The following is a 16716-nucleotide window of genomic DNA, read 5'->3' as shown; positions in this document are numbered from 1 at the left end:
CAATAGACTATATATGTGTCGATCTGTTTGTAGACTTTCTATTCTCTTCCCATGGTCTGTTGGTCTATTTTGATGACAACATGACACTGTCTTGATTGCTGTAGCTTTCTAATAATTTTTTTAAAATTTTTATTGGGGAATATTTGGGAACAGTGTGTTTTTCCAGGACCCATCAGCTCCAAGTCAAGTCGTTGTTTTCAATCTGGTTGTGGAGGGCGCAGCTCACTGGCCCATGTGGGAACCGGCGACCTTGGTGTTATGAGCACTGCGCTCTAACCGAGCCAACCGGATTTCTAAAATCTTCAAGTTAGGTAGTGTAAATCCTCCGAATTGTTTTTCTCCTCATTTTTCTTTCTTTTTTTCTTTTAATGAATGAGGCATTTTATTAACCTAATATTTGTCCTAATGTTTCTTGTTGGCAGTCGTCACCTGTCTGGTGATTCTGTCCCGATCTTTCTGTCCCTGAGGTGTTGTGGCCCCTATGTTTGTCCTTGTCCACCAATTTCAGCTCCTCTAGGGCTTGGAGGACCCGGTGGGCCACACTCTCAGAGCTTTCGCTGAAGTGGCTGGAAGTGATGCTCTTTCTCTGATGTCCCCTATACATCATGGTCGTGGAGCCAAACTAGTGCAGCCTGGGAGGTAGAGGTGCTGTGCTGTAGAAGCAGCTCAGATGTGGAACCAATTCTCATCATAGGGAGCAAGCTGCTTGTGCTTGGCCAGCTTGCCCGTGTCCACTCATTCAGGGACTTTCAGCTTCCCGGACTTTTTGAGGACGGCTGCCAGAGCTCTGAGGAACGCCTGTGGTTCAAGTATGTTACAGTAACTCCAGGCATTGTGCAGCCTCCCGCTGCCAGCCAGGAAGAGGGCCCTCTGATCTGCACCACCCCCCTTCTTTTTCATAGCTGTTTTGCCTATTCTAAATCCATTGCATTTCTATAAGAATTTTAGAATGAGCTTTTCAATTTCTACCAGAAAAAAAAAAAGCTGCTGGGAATTTGGGATTGTGCTGAATTCATAAATCAATTTGGGGGAGAAATGACATCTTAACAGGATTGAGTCTTCTGACCCATGAACTTGGTCTATCTCCTCATTTATTGTCTTTTTAAATTTCTCTAAGCAATGTTTTGTAGTTTCCAGGGTACAGGTCTTATATATCCTTTGTCAGACTTATCTCATATTTTTTGATGCTACTGTACATGGTATTAGTTTTTAAAATTTCAATTTCTAGTTCTTCATTGCTAACCTATAGACATATAATTGATTTTGTATATTGATCTTATATCTTACAATCTTGCTAAACTCACTAGAGTTTAGAACTAAATAGGTTCTAGCTATTTCTCTGTAGATTTCTTCACATTTTCTACACAGGAATCAATGATGTAGACATATAAAGACAGTTTTACCACTACTTTTCAATTCTCGATGCTCTTTTCCCCCTGCCTTGGTGCCCTGGTGAGAACCTCCAGTACAATGTTGAGGAGAGATGATGAGAGTGACATCCTTGCCTTGTTCCAATGTTTGTCCACTTTCCTCTCAATCCTTATCTTGGACTCCACTTTGGGAGAGTAGGGTCTTATTTCTGTTTCCTGTTGCCTCCCAACGCCTAGAAGAGGGTCCTGCTCTTAGAATGTGCTCGAAGAATGCTTGTTAAATGTTGAATGAATGTCAGGCACTGTGCCAAGTGGCTTGTATCTGTGCGCTCTCTCACTAATCTTCCCAGCCCCATTTTACAGATGAAGAAAACTGAGGAATAAAGAAACTAAGTGCTTAGGGAGGAACAAGGCAGAGTGATTAGGGGCGAGAAGGGACCTGGATCTTAATCCTGCTTCTGCCATTGATCAGCTTTGTGTCCTTGAGCAAGTCACCTAACTTCTCTGAGACTGTTTTCTCATCTGAGAATAGCTATTTCTTGGGGTTGCTGTGGGGCCCTGGAGGCCTGGTCCATAGTGGGCAGTGAGAAAGGGGTGAAGTTTGGGGAGACATTTCTTTGGAAGGGAACCTTGGCTTTTATCTGGGAGGTGGTGAGAGATGGAGGGGATGGGCACTGGGGACAGACAGACCTGAATTCTTATCCAGCTTACAAGTTTTGTAGCTGGGAATTCACCATGAACCGCTCCTTTGCCAGTGCTAGCCCATCCCTGTCCAGTCTCTCTTGCTGCCCTCACTGGTCATTCCTCTAGTGCACCGGGCACACTGGTTGCAGCATAGCCCAAGCACATCCCTTGGCTGGGAACACCCTCCTCCATCTTCTCCACCCAGCAAAGTCCTGCTCCTCTTTCAAGGCCCAACTCAAATGTCAGTCGCCTCACCGGTAAAGCTTTCCCACACCCCTTTCTCCGCAGAACTAATTGCTCATTCCTCAGTGTTCCATACCCAGGTTAGTGGGGGGTAGGGTGGTATCCACAGGTCTCAACTGTTCTGCTCTTGCTTCTCTGGGAAGAGGACAGACACTGCTGGTTTCCTGCCCTGCGCAGGCTGCTGGACACTTGCCCAGTGTCCTCCAGGGTTCACTGTACCTGTCCCCAGCCCCCATGTGGGCTCTGAGTCCCAGAGGTAGCAGGTGTGCTCCTTACCCGGCAGGAAGGCTCTGGCTCCACCCCCCTTGGCTGTATGGAAAGCTATAGTACAGATGGGGATGTCGAAAATATCCGTGACATATTCCAAACTGGCCTACTTTCCTATCACGAGAGAGTCTGAGACTGAGACAGGCGAGGACAAGTAAGATGGGAGTTTGGGACCTGTTCCCACCTCCAACTTCCTCCTTCAGCTCAGTTGTTAGACAGGAGAGGGACTTGCAGCCTCTCCCAGCAGTCTCCACCCTGTTCTGGGGCTGTGTGGTTGGGGTGTTGGTGGGGAGGGCGGCATGGAGGAGTGGGGTACAGAGGGCCTGAGGAAGTTGGTGAAGGAACCAAGGACAGAGGCCTGAGTCCTATCTTGGGAAGCTTCCAGCCCCAGGAGGCAGGGCATTGGAGGCAGGGCATTGGGGAAAACTTGGGGGCTAAAGGCTTGGGTTCAAGTCCTGATTCAGCTGTGAAGGCTTGGCCAAGTTTCTTAACTTCTCTGGGCCTCAGTTTTCTCATCCACAAAATGGGCCGCTCATAATCCTTGCTTGCCCTCCTCTAAGGGTTGATTATGAGATTGCTTTGATGACAACCAAGTTCTGGACCCTGCCTTATTAATCCGTTTCTCAGCCTTTCTCCTCAGCTAGGCGGTGTTCTCCCAGGGCGTCTTAAGTGGTCACCTGCTCCAGCTCTCTGCTCCCAGCAGGACTGGCAGGGCCTCCACCCTTAATCTTGGTTTAATGATCTCTGAGTTGGGAGTCACCCACAGTCCTCCCCTGGTGCCAGGCTGTCATCAACCCTCCTACACTTGCAGGAAGTTCACACTTGGAGCTAACTTCAGTCTCTTGCTGCCACGGAGTCCTTGGGTATTCTCCGGCTTGTCTCCTCCTTCACACACGAGGTGATTATTATTTCAGTTTCTTCCTTTTCAGGCTAGACACCCTCCTCTTCCCTGTTTTCCAAGGTGGGCGGGGTCCTTGGGGCATTTTTCTTACTGAAGCTGGGCTTCTTCCTGCTATCAGTTCCCTCGCTCAATTTTTGATTCTTCCAGGGGGGGAGGTGGGCAGTTGGTGCCTCGGTTTCCCCAGCTGGCACACCACAAGAGAAATAGATGGCCAAATTCGTTGCTATGGATTCACTATCAGGGCAACAACAGAAATAATGGTTCATATTTAAAACATTTATTATGCACACCCTTTATCCAGCTATTCCACTCCCAGGAATTTATTCTATAGATATGCTCAATTTGTGTGAAATGAAGTAACTACCAGGCTATCTCTTGTCCTGGACAAAGCCTAAATATCCATCAACGGGACATCTTTCTATGTCCTGTGGCAGAACAATCTCCAGTTTATATTGTCGAGTGTGTATACACTGCTGGGTAAGAGAAGATAAAGAAAGTGCTTGTGAACACCGGGCCAAGCCCTGAAAGACCAAAGACCCTGGGAATGGTATTTCCTTCCAGAGCGGGACCTGGGTGGCTGGGACAGAGGCAGTGGTGGGGAAACTGACTTTCCACACTTCGAGTAGTCTTAGGGGTCCTTGGATGGGCTGCAGAGGTCAGGGAGGCCCACGTATTCCTTGTGTATGGATGGGCATGTATCTTCATTTGTCTAGGGAGAGGGTGCAAAGCTTTTGTCAGGACCTCAAAAGGTTCAGGGTCCCAAGAGGACACATCCCCGTCTGTAGGGAGTGGTCACTGAAGGTATTTGAGAGGAAGGGTCTAGTGGGGCCTCAGAGCACTGGGGAACAGCAAATGTGCCTGATTCTTCTTGGGACCCCTCCCCACTCTAAATGAACCCAGAGCATCCAGCCCTGGGCCTAGCACAGGGAGAGGGGATTGGGGGGAGTAAGAGATTCCAGACAGCAGGGACTCTACTTAGGGGGTTATTAAAATAATCTGTGGGAAGGAAAACCAGAGAGCTTTTTAAAGCTATATTTGGAATGAGATCAGGGAGTGGTGGGTCTGCCGCTGGGACAAATGGCAAGATGTTAGCTGAAGATGAAGAGCCGAGCTCCTGGGCAGCAGATCATACATCTGTTGCCTGCTTGGGAAGCAGGAACCCGAAAGGGACCCTCTCTTGGGATGGGAGTCAGGCAGGGGAGGAGGCTGCTGGGATGTAGTCTGGGTCCAGGACACAGCTTTCCGGGGTCCTGTGAGCATCTTTCCAGTCTTCAGCAGATGCCCGGTGCCCCAGAGTGTTGGAAAAGGCCATGACTCATGTGGGTTCATGTGGGCACAAGCTCCCCTTTCCAAAGAAGGTAGATTCTGAAATCTGTGCTCGATTTGATGAACTCTCTGGAAAACACTTTCATTATTGCTTTTTTTTTTATTTATTATTGGGAAATATTGGGGAGCCGTGTGTTTCTCCAGGGCCCATCAGCTCCAAGCCATTGTCCTTCAATCTAGTCGTGGAGGGCGCAGCTCAGCTCCAAGTCCAGTCGCTATTTTCAATCTTTAGTTGCAGGGGGCACAGCCCACCAACTCATGCGAGAATTGAACTGGCAACCTTGTTGTAGACAATGTAGACAACCATTATTGCTTTTTAAAATTGACGGGAAAGTCACATAACATAGAATTAAAGTGAACAACTTGGTGGCACTTAGTGCATTCATCATGTTGCACAACCACCAAATCTATCTAGTTCCAAAAATTTCCATCACCTCAAAAGGAAACCCCATATGCATCAAACAACTGCTCCCTATTTCCCCTCCCCCAGGCAAATGTTCATGGATTTACCTATTCTGAATGTTTCATATAAATGGCATCCTACAATATACGACCCTTTGTGTCTGGCTTGTTTCACTCGTGTAATTTTTTGAGGTTTATCCATGTTGAAGCATGTATTAGTTCTTCATTCCTTTATATGGAAGAACAATATTCCATTGTGTGGATATATCACAGATTGTTTATCCATTCGTCCACTGAAGGACATTTAGGCTATTGGGTCATCTGGTAATTCTATGTTTAACGTTTTAGGAACCGCCAAACTGTTTCTCATTGTTGCTGGACCATTTCACATTCCCACCAGCAGTGTATGAGGGTTCCATCCACTTTCATTACTAAATAGATGATTGCTGTGCCCTTGGAAGGCAAGGAGATGGTTACCAGGTGCTAGCATGGGTAAAATAGTCAGGATGATACCTGCTCTGTTCCCCCACTACCCACCATAGGTTTATCAGCTTAGTTGGCAGGCTTAGGAAGGCTGCAGGCTGGAGTGGCTGTGTATGTGTGTGTGTTCCTTTTTTTCCACCAGGCAAGTGGATCAAATGGTGAAATATAAAGCCTCAAAGCCAAGTTGGATGTGGTCTTGCAGGAGTTGGGCTTGTGGTCCACCTGGGCCCCAGTGGCTCATAATATATCCTCTCAAGGATAGATACAGATGTCCTTCCTCCTCCTCCTCCTTGCTTTGGTCCCTTCTCATCATCTTTCTTCCCTTTCCTTTCCCTCTCTTGGGCCTCTCCCCCAACACCCCTCCCTTCCACCTCCCCTCTTCTTTCCTTTTTCCCGGTGTTTTTGTCCACCTCTCATTCTCCTCTTCCTACTTCTGTCTGCCCTCATCTTCCCTTCCCTTCCATCTCTACATTCCTGCTCTAGTCTCCTCTCCACATCCCCAGCACTAAGGCTGCAGTTCACGCACCAAAGGCAATTCTTACACCTAGGGGAATGTGTGGGAAAGAAGTGGGGAGCTACCTGCATGTTCATAGACTATATATGAACCCCTCTCCCCACTTAGGCCCCGTAGGTCACCCCAAAGTGAGGTGGGGTGTGGGGAAGCCTCTCCCTCACCTTTATTACCTCCTCCTCTCAGGAGAGAAGATCCACTAGTATCTGCAGTGCCCAAGCACGGTGGCACACAGCCGGGGACCAGGAGATCCAGTTCTGGTCCTCTCTGTTCCATCAGGATCAAAGATCAAGGTCTGGGGAAAAAGGAGTCACCAGGAGCGCTTCTGGTGACAGAAATTGGCCTTGGTGGTGGTTTGAGGAAAGGAGAGAAGAGGCACCTTCATTCATGCCACAAAGTTCTCTTGGACACTCCCTGTGTGTCAGGCCCTGCAGTGACTTGCTAGCTGAGCCACATCAGCAGGCAAAGCCTAAGCTGGTAAAACAAGAAGACAGCCCCTACCCCACGGGGTCTCCAAGTGTGGACTCCGAGCAGGAGCAGCAGCAGCATCCCTTGGAAACTTGTTAGAAATGCAGATGCTCAGGCCTCTCTTCAAACTTACAGAATCAGAAACTTTGGGGTTGGGGCCAGCAACCCCTGTTTTAACAGGCCCTCTAGGTGATCCTGATTCTCACTGTAGTTTAAGAACCACTGCCCTGCCCTGAGGGGGAGCCCTAGTTAATGAGGGCAACTCAATGCTCCCTGTAGATAGGACCTCATTTGCCACGTGACAGGGAAGACAGAGTCTTGTGCTCAGAAAATTCCCCATCAGAAGGGGCCATCTAGGCTTCTCCCAGCAAGTGCCGCTACAGGGTCCCTTCCTTCTGGAAGCACCAGGAGAAATTTCTTTGGAGGGAGCTGGCTACAGTCAGGACCCCAGAGAATCACCTCCTTCCACTTTCTCTCTCCATTCTTCAGAAAGTACGTTTGATATGCTAATGAGGACATCTATTATTGAGTATCATTAGCATTTATTACAATAACAAACGGGGGAGTAGGGACCACAGGGAATGAAAGGAGGGTCTTTTGAAACTTACTGCCATTTACTCCTCTTCTGCCGGGTGGGAGGGGACATGGGAGAGTGAGGAGACTGGCTGTGGTCAGAAGGGTGCAGGTCTACAGCAGACGAAGCTCTGTCCTACTCCTCAGCTCCCCCACCCACACCAGCTTCTGTCCCAGATGCCCTGGTCACTCTCTCTCCAGAGCAGCGCCAAACTACAGCCCCTTTGCTGTGTCAGGCCACCCTTGGTGGAGATGGGACAGTCCAAAGGGGGCTCATAAAACGCGCTGGCCCGACAATAGCCCCATGGGCAGAGGGCTTCCTTGAGGATTTGGGGGCGGGGGCTTCAAGGTGACAGAGGGAGCAGTTCACGGTGTCCAGCCATAATTTCCACGTTGCCCTGTGCCTTCCCCTAGAGGCCCACGTGCCCCTCTCTGCACACCCTAAGCCCCATCTCTCTCTTCCTGCCCAGATGCTTGTCCAGGTGCAACCACCATTCTAAGGACACCTTGGGGAAGGAGAGGCGAGGCTGAACAGTCTCACTTTTAGACACAACCTCCCTCTGGCAGGCTCCCAGGAGCAGGCAAGGAGGTTGGGTGGAGTGCCTGAGACGGACAAGGTGGGTAGTGCCTGCTGCCCCCTCCCAGCTGAGAACAATGCCGAGACAGAGGGGCAGGGCCGGGGGAAGTTACCTGTTGCTGAATGACAGTGGGGGTGGGGTGGCACCTGAGGCATCTTAGGTTGAGGCAGCTGGCACATTGGTTGTGCTGGGCACCATGCCAGCTTACAGGAGCAATTCTCTTATCTCGGCTGGAAGAATCATACCTGTGTTGCTCTCGCCCTGATTGGCCTTCTCTCTGCCCCAGGAGCCTCTGCTTCTGAGATCTGATGGGACTGGGAGGAGGCACCTATCTTCTCTGGTGGGGAGGGCAGGGGAGCAGGTGGGGTCAATGAGGGGTGAGGATGTCAGGCCATCTGCCCCAGTGGCTCAACTTGGCACCCTGGGATCTTTGCTCCTGTTCAGGAGTGTACCCTTTCTCACCCCTCTGTGGGACACATGGAGGCCGCTGTCCTGGGTTGTGTGGGTGTGGACAAAGTAGTGGCGGGGAGGAGGGAGTCAATGCGCTCTCAGCTGTGCAGATGATCAGGAATGTGAAGGATTGTCTTTACAAAGTAAGCTACACAAATAAAATATTACCTGAATCTGACTTAAACTCCTCACTATGGAGGGGGCCCGCATGGCTCAGGAGCTCACCGTAGAGTGGGGAAAGACAGATGCATTTTCCTGCTGACACCCTTGGAACACTTCCCAATCTCAAAGGGCTGATTCATGGAGCCTCTATCCGTCAGTCTCTGAGGAGTGGCTTCTTGGCGTTTAATGGAAGGGCAGAAAAATCTCCCTGTGACAGGACAAGCATCTTTCCCATAATCCTCCAAGGGATAACGTCCAGTTCCTTAACCTTGACATAAGTGTGTTCTTAACCCTCAGCCACGTTCTCGAGCTCACTCTCTCCCACCCACCCTATGGTCATGAGGTATGTGCCAGAGGTTAGTCCCTGCTTCTGGCAGCCCACAGGGTTAGGAGATGGTGGTGACAAGAGAAAAGAGGCTGGAAACTTTGGAGTCAGGCAGATCTGGGTTTGCATTTCAGCTTTGCTCCTCTTAGATTGGGCAAGTGGCTGTACCTTTCTGAGCCTCACCTTTATTTCTGAAATGGAGCTGAAAATGCACACTGCTGCAAGGTTGTTGATAGGGTTAAATCAGAGAACATGGCTAAAGCACCTGCTGATTCCTTTCCTCTAAGATGGGCATAAAGCAGGGAAGGGAAGAGACCTTGTCTCGTGGGGGACTCCTGAGGGGAATGTGTAGTTGAGTGGGGGGCATTAATGGAGGAACAGCAGTTTGAGTCCCCCAACCTCTGGGCTCTGAGAGACTTGGAAGGTGGTGTCCATGCAGCGGAGGAGAAGCTACCTCTCCCCTCGCCAGCTCCTCCCTTACAAGGGCCTGCTGCCTCCCGAGCCCATCCTGGGCAGGCAGCCAGGCAGGGAGCTGGACAAGTGCCCATTGTACACTCAGAGGCCAAAAGATGGGTACCATCCAGCTGGCAGAGGGAGAGGCAGCTGGCCCAGGAGGAGAGAAGTCAGGGTGACGACTGCTGGGGTCGTGTGCCCAGGCGGTGTGTCCAAGACATGGCTCTTGGCTGCCCTCCTGAGCTGTCCAGTTGGAGCTAGGAAGGGCCCCCTCCTCCTTCTGCCCTGGCCCTGCCATCTAAGTTACTGCAACTGGAGAGTCATCTCTAAGGGGCATCAGGGGCTTGGCCCTAGCCAAGCATGTGGAAGGCTCAGGGGCAGGCCTGGAGGTGGGCAGGAAAGTGGGAGAGCCTAGATTAAGGTTGCGACTGGGTAGACCAGGAAGTGGGGAAACCGGTTTGTCATTTGGGCTTCTTGGGGTGGGGTCTCTTCTCCTGCCTCTCTGCCTGCCTGCCTGCCACGCTGCCTGGTGGCTATAGGGAAGAGATGTACTGTGCTCCTTCTTTGCTCATCTAAGCTGGCTGTGGGGATGCCAGGAGTAAATAAATGGGGCGGGGTACTCAGCCCACTTTCCCCTCCCCAAGTGAAGCTTGGAAAAGAAGAAACAGGACAGAGAACCCGAGGGAGAGGGGAAGCAAACAACCAGGACAGGAGCAACGGTCAGTGCTGGTCCGAGCTGGAGAAGTCTGTGGAGCCCACAGGTAGGCCAAGGTGGTACAGGGAGGGGGTGGAAGTAAAGCGGGGGTAGAGCAAAGCTGGCCTCTGCCGGCTAAGGTGGAGGTGGCGATGGCGTCGCCAGGTGAGGTGTGAGAATGGGCAGGAGCGCCCTCCTTTGGAGTCCCTACTTGACAGATGATCCTAGACAGCCCCACTACCAGCAAGGGCCCAGGCAGTTCCAGCAGACGCCTGCAGGAGGGGCCGCAACCCGAACTGGGGGCAAGGAGACAGCCCAGCAGGGGGCGCCGGGGGACTGGGTGCCCGCGTAAGAGCGTGTTTAAGGAGGGGGTCAGGAGAGCGTCCAGGCAGAGGTGGAGGAGGGTCCAATTCTCCCTGCATTAGGCAGCTGTGACTTTCGGAGGTCACCTTGGCCAAAGAGTGGCCCCCCGCCCCGCCGCCCGGCTTTGCCTCCCTGCCCAGTCCCTCCCCGAATGCTTCTCCATCCCAAGGCGCGCGGGGGCTTGGAGACCGAGAAGTCTTCCACCCTCGAGGTGTACCCCCTCCCTCGAGGCGATCCCAGGCCTTAGGTATTTGTCCCTATCGTAGAGCGAGGATGGCTTGGGATGGGAGAAGCAGGTGGAGCGGGGAGAGGAGCGTGAGCGCGCCCCGCACCCGGGCCAGGCCGCGCGCCGCGGGATTCCGCGGTGCTGCTTGAGGGCGCCAGGCGCGGTACCCCCTCCTCTCCTCGCTCCCCGCCACCCCCGGCGGCCCTTTGTACGTTCCGGCCACACGCGCGTGCCCGAGCCGCGCGCGCTCCCGACAGCAGTGACACACCCGCGCCGGCCCGCGCGCGCGCTCTCACACACACACACACACACACACACACACACACACACACATTCGCTCTCGCACACTCGGTGACACGCCCGCGCGCGCGCGCACCCACACGCCCGGCCGCCGGCGCCCTCCCAGCTGGTCCATCCCGGCGGGGCTCGCGCCCCCGGCCCGCCCGCCTGGCACAGCGCCCCTGGGCTGGGGCACAGCGAGAAGCCCGCGAGGCGGCGAGAGGGCGAGCGCCAGGCAGGCCGGCCCGGGGCCCCCGCCCCCCGCGCCCCGCCCGATGGGGAACGCTCCGTCCCAAGGCATGTCCCTGTCTCTCTCCTCCCTAATGTGCCTCCATGCTTAAGTGGAAGGTATTTCTGTTTTCTTTGTGTGTTTTCCCCTCGGCCGGGGGCGGGGGCGGCAGCCGGGTCTGGGAGGCGGCGGCCGGCGGGGCTAGGGATGCTCCGGGCGCAGGTGTGTGTGGGGTAGGGGACCGCGGCGCGCTGGGCTTGGGAGAAGGACCCGAGAGAGGGTCAGGAATTTGCAAGGCTGGAGACCGGGTAGGGAGGGCCTCGCCATACCGGGGGAGGGGGCCTGAGGGGTTAAAATTGAAAGGGGTAAGTGTGGAGGGGGAGGGGTGGGGAGAAGAGGAAGGGGGATGGATGGTGAGGAAAGTGGGGGAGGGGAGTGGACTATCCGAGGTGCAGGAAGAGGAGGATGAAGGGGGAGTCGAAAGGGATGGAGAAGCGGGGGGAATATCAAAGGCCTCTCTCTCCCCCAGGTCTCAGAATGGGGTGTAGGCACTTGAGTGGTGGTGGTAGGCGCTTTGAGCCAGCCCCCCAGGGAAGGAAGGGGATAAGTGCATTCTGGGGTTGGCTGTGTTGCCAGGATACAAGCCTGTATTCCCCACTACCACCACCACCCCCCTCACCTCGAGGCCCTAGCCCTAGAGACCTCGGAGCCTAGGCAGCAGTTGCAGAAACTGGGGACACGCTCCCCGCTCGGCTGGCGGGTAGGGAGGGGCCATGAGAGGGAGGGGCTGGGGGAGGGGCTATTTGATCTTAAGCCTTCCCCCTGCAGAGGGCAGGGGAGGGCGCCCCCAGCTGGGCTGAGTTTCAACAGTGAGTGAGGAGTTAGGGACAGCTGGAAACTGAGGGGCAGAGGGCGGGGCTGGGGAAGGGACGCGCCATGGCTCCCCCTACCCTCCCACGCACCCCCCTGCTACGTCAGAAGCTCCCGGACCAGCTCCGAGTCCTGTCGGTGGGGGCAGCAGGATGCTGGTAGAAGCGGAGGGGGCCGGCCGGGTGCCTCCGCAGCTCGGCTGGCAGGGCCCAGCGCGGTGTGTGCGGCTGCTAGTGCGTGCACCCCCGCCCCACGCCTCCCCATGCATCCCTGGCAGTGCCTCCGGCGCTTTGCCCTGGCCTGGTGGGAGAGGACAGCCGAGGGCAGCGCCCGATCTTCTAGGGAGGAAACTGGACCGAGAGATCCGGGGGGCCGAAGGGAGCCAGGTGAGCGGGAAGAGATTGTGCCAGGAGGGGATACCGGACTGTGTTTCCCTCTCCCCAAATACCATGAAACCAGGAGGTCCTGCAGCCCCCAACTTTAAGGGAAGTGGATTCCCAGAGCTGAGGGTTCCTAGCTGAAGCCTTTAGAAGATGTTTGAGCTACTGTTGTTTTGGGAAACAGATGCGGGCTGGCAATTGGGGATAGCTGACCAGACATCCAGGCTTGTGGGTCTGAATGTTACTTGGTTTGGGATTTGAGCACTTGGGGCGGGGGCACTCTCCATGTCTTGATCTGGGTGACCTTGAGCCTGATGCTTTGCTAACTCTGTGCCTCAGTTTCCCTCATTCCTTTTCATATCCCTCTTGCTGGTCTTAAAGAATTGATGATGCATTTGATGGAAATTGTGACTGAAAACGTGGGGCCCTGTCATCATTGGTGGCAGCTGTGATGATGGTGTTTTCTGGCAAGGCTGTGCCTGTGTATGTGTGTAGGGGGGCAGTTATGGTTTATGTGTGAGGGTTTTGCTGTTTGGGGTTGGTGTTGGGGCCACTGTGGGCAAGTGTCAGGGCCCAGCATTCACATGGGAAGGAAGGCTCCAGGCGCAGCTGAGAGTTGTTGGGGCAGAGACTTAGCTGGTGGCTTGGTGTAGAAGCGAGGGATGGGGGTGAGGGCTCCGGGAATAAGGGGAGGAGGTTCCAAGAATAAGATCCCCCCACCCAGACTGCCTGGCACCCAGGCACCACTGGCAGCAAGTGTAAAGGCTTTGCCCTGGCTTCCTGCCACCCCTCCTTGGGGACAAGAGGGTCTTTGTCCAGAGCCCCCCAACCCTGCTTCATCCGCCCTTAGCATGATGGCCAGTTCTCTATAATGACCCACAGGGCTGGAATGGAGACGCATGTCCCCCCATGTGTTCTGGGGATCTGGAAGAAGAAACTGTGGTCCTCAGGCAGTGCTGAGTGGGGGCGGGGCTCTCCTAGGGGAAGGGTCCCTGGGAATGAGGCCTGACACCATCCCAGGCTTTCTGCTTGCCTCCTTGCCTAATGTGGGGGTTCTGGGGTCTTCATGGCCTGATTCCTGCGGGGCTCCAGGTTTCTTAAATATGTACAGGGCACAGGGCTGGGTGCTGGGATGCAGAGCCTCAGAGCTCTCTCTCTGGCCAGGGACCCACCCTGGAAAAAGGGTTTAATTAGAACCATCGATTCCTTCTTTGGCTTCGGGCATTGATCTCAATGGTGTGGTCAGAGCTGGCAGGCGGGGGTGGCATGGATGCCATCTGCCCAGTGCCAACCTTGACTTTCTCTGACAAAACCCAAGCTTAGGAGGGAGGGTGATGGGCTTTTGGAAGTACCAGGTCTGTTTTAGCCCCACCCCCACCCCATGTTAGGTCTTGGGGAAAAAAGGCAGATGGGGTTGAGGCTTTGAACAGAAACAGAGGGAGCTGTTTGGGGTTTGAGGATCACCCTGAGTAGCAGGCCAGCGGCTCGGGAATGGAGGGATAGCTGTGGTTTGGAGGGGTCCTGTAAAGGGGAGTCAGGAGGCAATTGAGGGGGCCTGTGGATGTGGGGCAGGCAGAGAGTTCAGGCAAAGGATCTAGGACTTGCCATAAAAGCTTCTCTTTCGAGGAATCCCAAGCACTTATCTCCTCTAAGCCCTGGCAAAGAGATCCGATTTCTTTCTTCGTTTGTGTCCTCGAGGCCCAGAGAGGGACAGAGACCGCCTCTGAGGCCCAGTGGGCCTGTGTCTGGCCTTTGAGTCTGGCTGCTTTGCCAAGTGGCCCCTGCCTAGGCACGGGGGCTGAGGGTGAGGCCTCTGGCAGCCTCAGATCTGGTCTCTGGGATTGATGGGAGTCGGGAGACAGATTGTGTCCCCCAAGCCCCGGCTGCCTTCTCTGGGTGGGCCAGTGCAGGTGCAGACTTCAATGAGCCACTCAGATGCTCTTTGAAGATCCTTGTTGGCTTCCCAGGGCCCATTGGAGCAAAGATAATAAAAATCTGGCCGTCAGCGGGTTTGAGGGCTGCACTCCCTTCCCCTTCTTTCATTCCCAGCTCTGAAAAGCAGAGATGAAGGCTTTGGATTTGGCTGGGAAGCAGCGCTTGCCTGCCCCGAGGGAGGGAGGCAGACATAGGAGGGAGGACTGATTTCCTGGCAGCGGGAGGAGTTGCTGGGGAGGTGGCAGAGGGGCAGGGGTATGGTCCCCAACTCCTGCCAGACAGCCTCCGGCCTCAGGGCCTATGCCCCACATCCAGGCTCCAGCTTTGTCCCTCAGTTCCGGAGGCTGGGAACCCTCCCCTCTCTGTTCCGCTGCTCCCACAGTCCCCTTTGTGCCCCTCAGTCTCCCTCACTTCCTTCCCCAAGACCTTCCCTCTCTCTGCCCCTGTTTCTCCTGCTCTGCCTTCATGCTCTCTCTCCTTCCCAGTCTCCCCTTCTGCTCCTCAGTCTCCCTTTTTCTCTCTTTGTCTGCCCCCTCCCATCTGTCTGACTTCCCTTCCCCAGCCTCGGTCCTGCTTTCTAGGACTGTCTGGAAGGTTGAGAAGCCAAGCTGGGGGTGGGAGGACAGCTGCAGCCGTGGAAGGATGGGCCTGGGTTGATTATTATGGTCTGTCAGGTGCCATCGTCATCAGAGTCCAGGCGGAAGGGGGCAGCTGAGCCCTTCAGGATGTGTGTATCGTAAAGGCGCCATTCCCCTCCCCGCACCACAGCGGGCACCTTGCCCTGACATTGGGCTTCACACACTCCAGTTCTGCTGCCTTCTGCTGTTGCTTGACTGCTGGAAACCAATGCCTCCAGCCTCTGGTCCCTCCATCCATCTGGTCACCCGCTGTCCCAGGCATCACCACTGTCCTTACCCACTGTTCCGCTCACACCCACCACACCGTCTCCAGCCTCAGAGGCAGGAAGGGGGAGTCTCATAGGCCTTCCTGGAGCCTCATCTAGGCCCTGTGCCCCCTTTGCCATCTTGTAAACCCCCGATATGAAAGACAAGACTGTCTGGAAACAGCACTGGACTGAACGGAGATCTTGTGAGCTTCCTTCCTCAGTGCCCAAATGTCCGAGTGACCTTGAGCACGTCCCTTCCTGGTAGAGCCTCTTTCCTCACCTGGGAAAGGAGGGGGTGTGGGCTGGATCATCTCTCCAAGGTCTCTTCTGACATTCCACCCGTGTTGTGTCGCTCTTCTGGATGATTTGCATATGCTTTGCATATATTAGTGATGCCTGCTTGAAGGGGGAAGGTGCCACCCACACGGACCAGAGTCCCACCCACCATTCCAACTCCGCTTGCCCATTGGCCCATACTCTCCCTGCTTGACTCTCCCTAGGGGTGGAAGCTGAGGCCTGAGCAGTGCTTGGGGAGGTGGGTCTGGCCCTGTGTTTCAGCCGTGCTGGAGGCAGGATGGGTGAAAAGCCCTAGCAGAGGGGACCCCTGCCCTCATCCCTCTTACTCTAAAAGGTCCAAACAGGGAAGCCAAGTGGTGTGTGAATTCACTAAAGTTGCCTGTGGCTACCATAGGGTGTGTGAAACCCCATGAGGCTGGCAGAAGGGCTTGGGGGTCTCCCTCCTGCACCAGGAGGCCTGAGCACCCTCTGGATGCCAGGAGCCAAACTAGGTATAAGAGATTCTGCTCTGGCTCCCACCCACAGCTCTGCTGTCTTGTGCTCCCGCCCTCTTCTGCTCCGGCCCCTGGGCTCTGGGTATGTGTGAGTTGGAACTCGGACCTGAGAGATGGCCACTGAGAGAGAGCTAGATCTTTGCATCTCTCAGCCCTGCTTAGTCTCCACACTAAATGTGAGGTCCCATGCACCCTGCAAGGGTCGTGGACATCATCATGGGGGGAAAACGAGCTGTCCTTGGTTCCGCCTGATTTCACGGGGACTGCTCCCAGGGCCTGCCCCCCTGCCACCTGATATGTTCTCTATCTACGTCTGGCACAGGCCAATCCCAGCCCCCAGTCCTGTCTCGGTTCCCTTCACCACTATAATGCCCATCACATGGGGCAAGACTGGGTAAAGGCTGGCGCCTGGAGAAGATAACATGGAGCCACTGAGTAATAGTGAGAATTTCTGAAGACAGGAACAAAAATGCCCTCCACCGCCAAGGAGGACTGGTCCCAAGGAAATGCAGCAAGAGGGCTCAAAGTTAGATTTAGTTTTAGGGAGGTACTGTCCCAGGGGCCAGATTAGTTTCTGAAATTGTGAAAATTAAATGAAATAATAGATAAAAATGTCCAGTACAGTGCCTGACACATAATAAACACTCAATAAATGGTATGGGGTAGAAATAGGTATCTCTGAACCCAGAGAAGACCCTCCCTTTACTCTGAGATTTAGGATTTTACAGGGGATGAGGAGTTGGAGGGACTGTTCCCAGAGGAGTGGTTTCTCCCACACTCAGGCTGCCACTGTCTCACTGCACTCCGCATGCCCCACGCATGGACTGGGCTCAGGGCCCAGCCACATAAGGACACCTTGCCCTCATC

The 16716-nt window shown here is 54.3% G+C and overlaps 1 protein-coding gene and 1 pseudogene across 17 annotated transcripts in view; one reads left to right on the top strand and one right to left on the bottom strand.

Moving 5' to 3' along the window:
- Positions 1–402: 402 nt before the first annotated feature.
- LOC117013083 (40S ribosomal protein S19-like) lies at positions 403–833 on the bottom strand (annotated as a pseudogene).
- An 8937-nt stretch (positions 834–9770) lies between these two features.
- Positions 9771–16716, top strand: part of SRCIN1 (SRC kinase signaling inhibitor 1) — a 69865-nt gene continuing 62919 nt past the window's right edge. For 7 of the 17 annotated variants that reach the window (XM_033089808.1, XM_033089814.1, XM_033089811.1 and 4 more), the window contains exon 1: positions 11857–12243. In XM_033089808.1, the coding sequence (XP_032945699.1) occupies positions 12120–12243 (124 nt within the window). In that variant the 5' untranslated portion in view covers positions 11857–12119. Of the gene's footprint in view, positions 9958–10946; positions 11056–11091; positions 11107–11855; positions 12244–16716 lie in introns of those variants that run through there. The other 10 variants (XR_004421273.1, XM_033089822.1, XM_033089824.1 and 7 more) reach the window with 8 other exon arrangements.

The sequence above is a fragment of the Rhinolophus ferrumequinum genome, chromosome 21 (assembly GCF_004115265.2).
Source record: "Rhinolophus ferrumequinum isolate MPI-CBG mRhiFer1 chromosome 21, mRhiFer1_v1.p, whole genome shotgun sequence".
Lineage (NCBI taxonomy): Eukaryota > Metazoa > Chordata > Mammalia > Chiroptera > Rhinolophidae > Rhinolophus > Rhinolophus ferrumequinum.
This window is presented reverse-complemented; position numbering and strand designations above follow the sequence as displayed.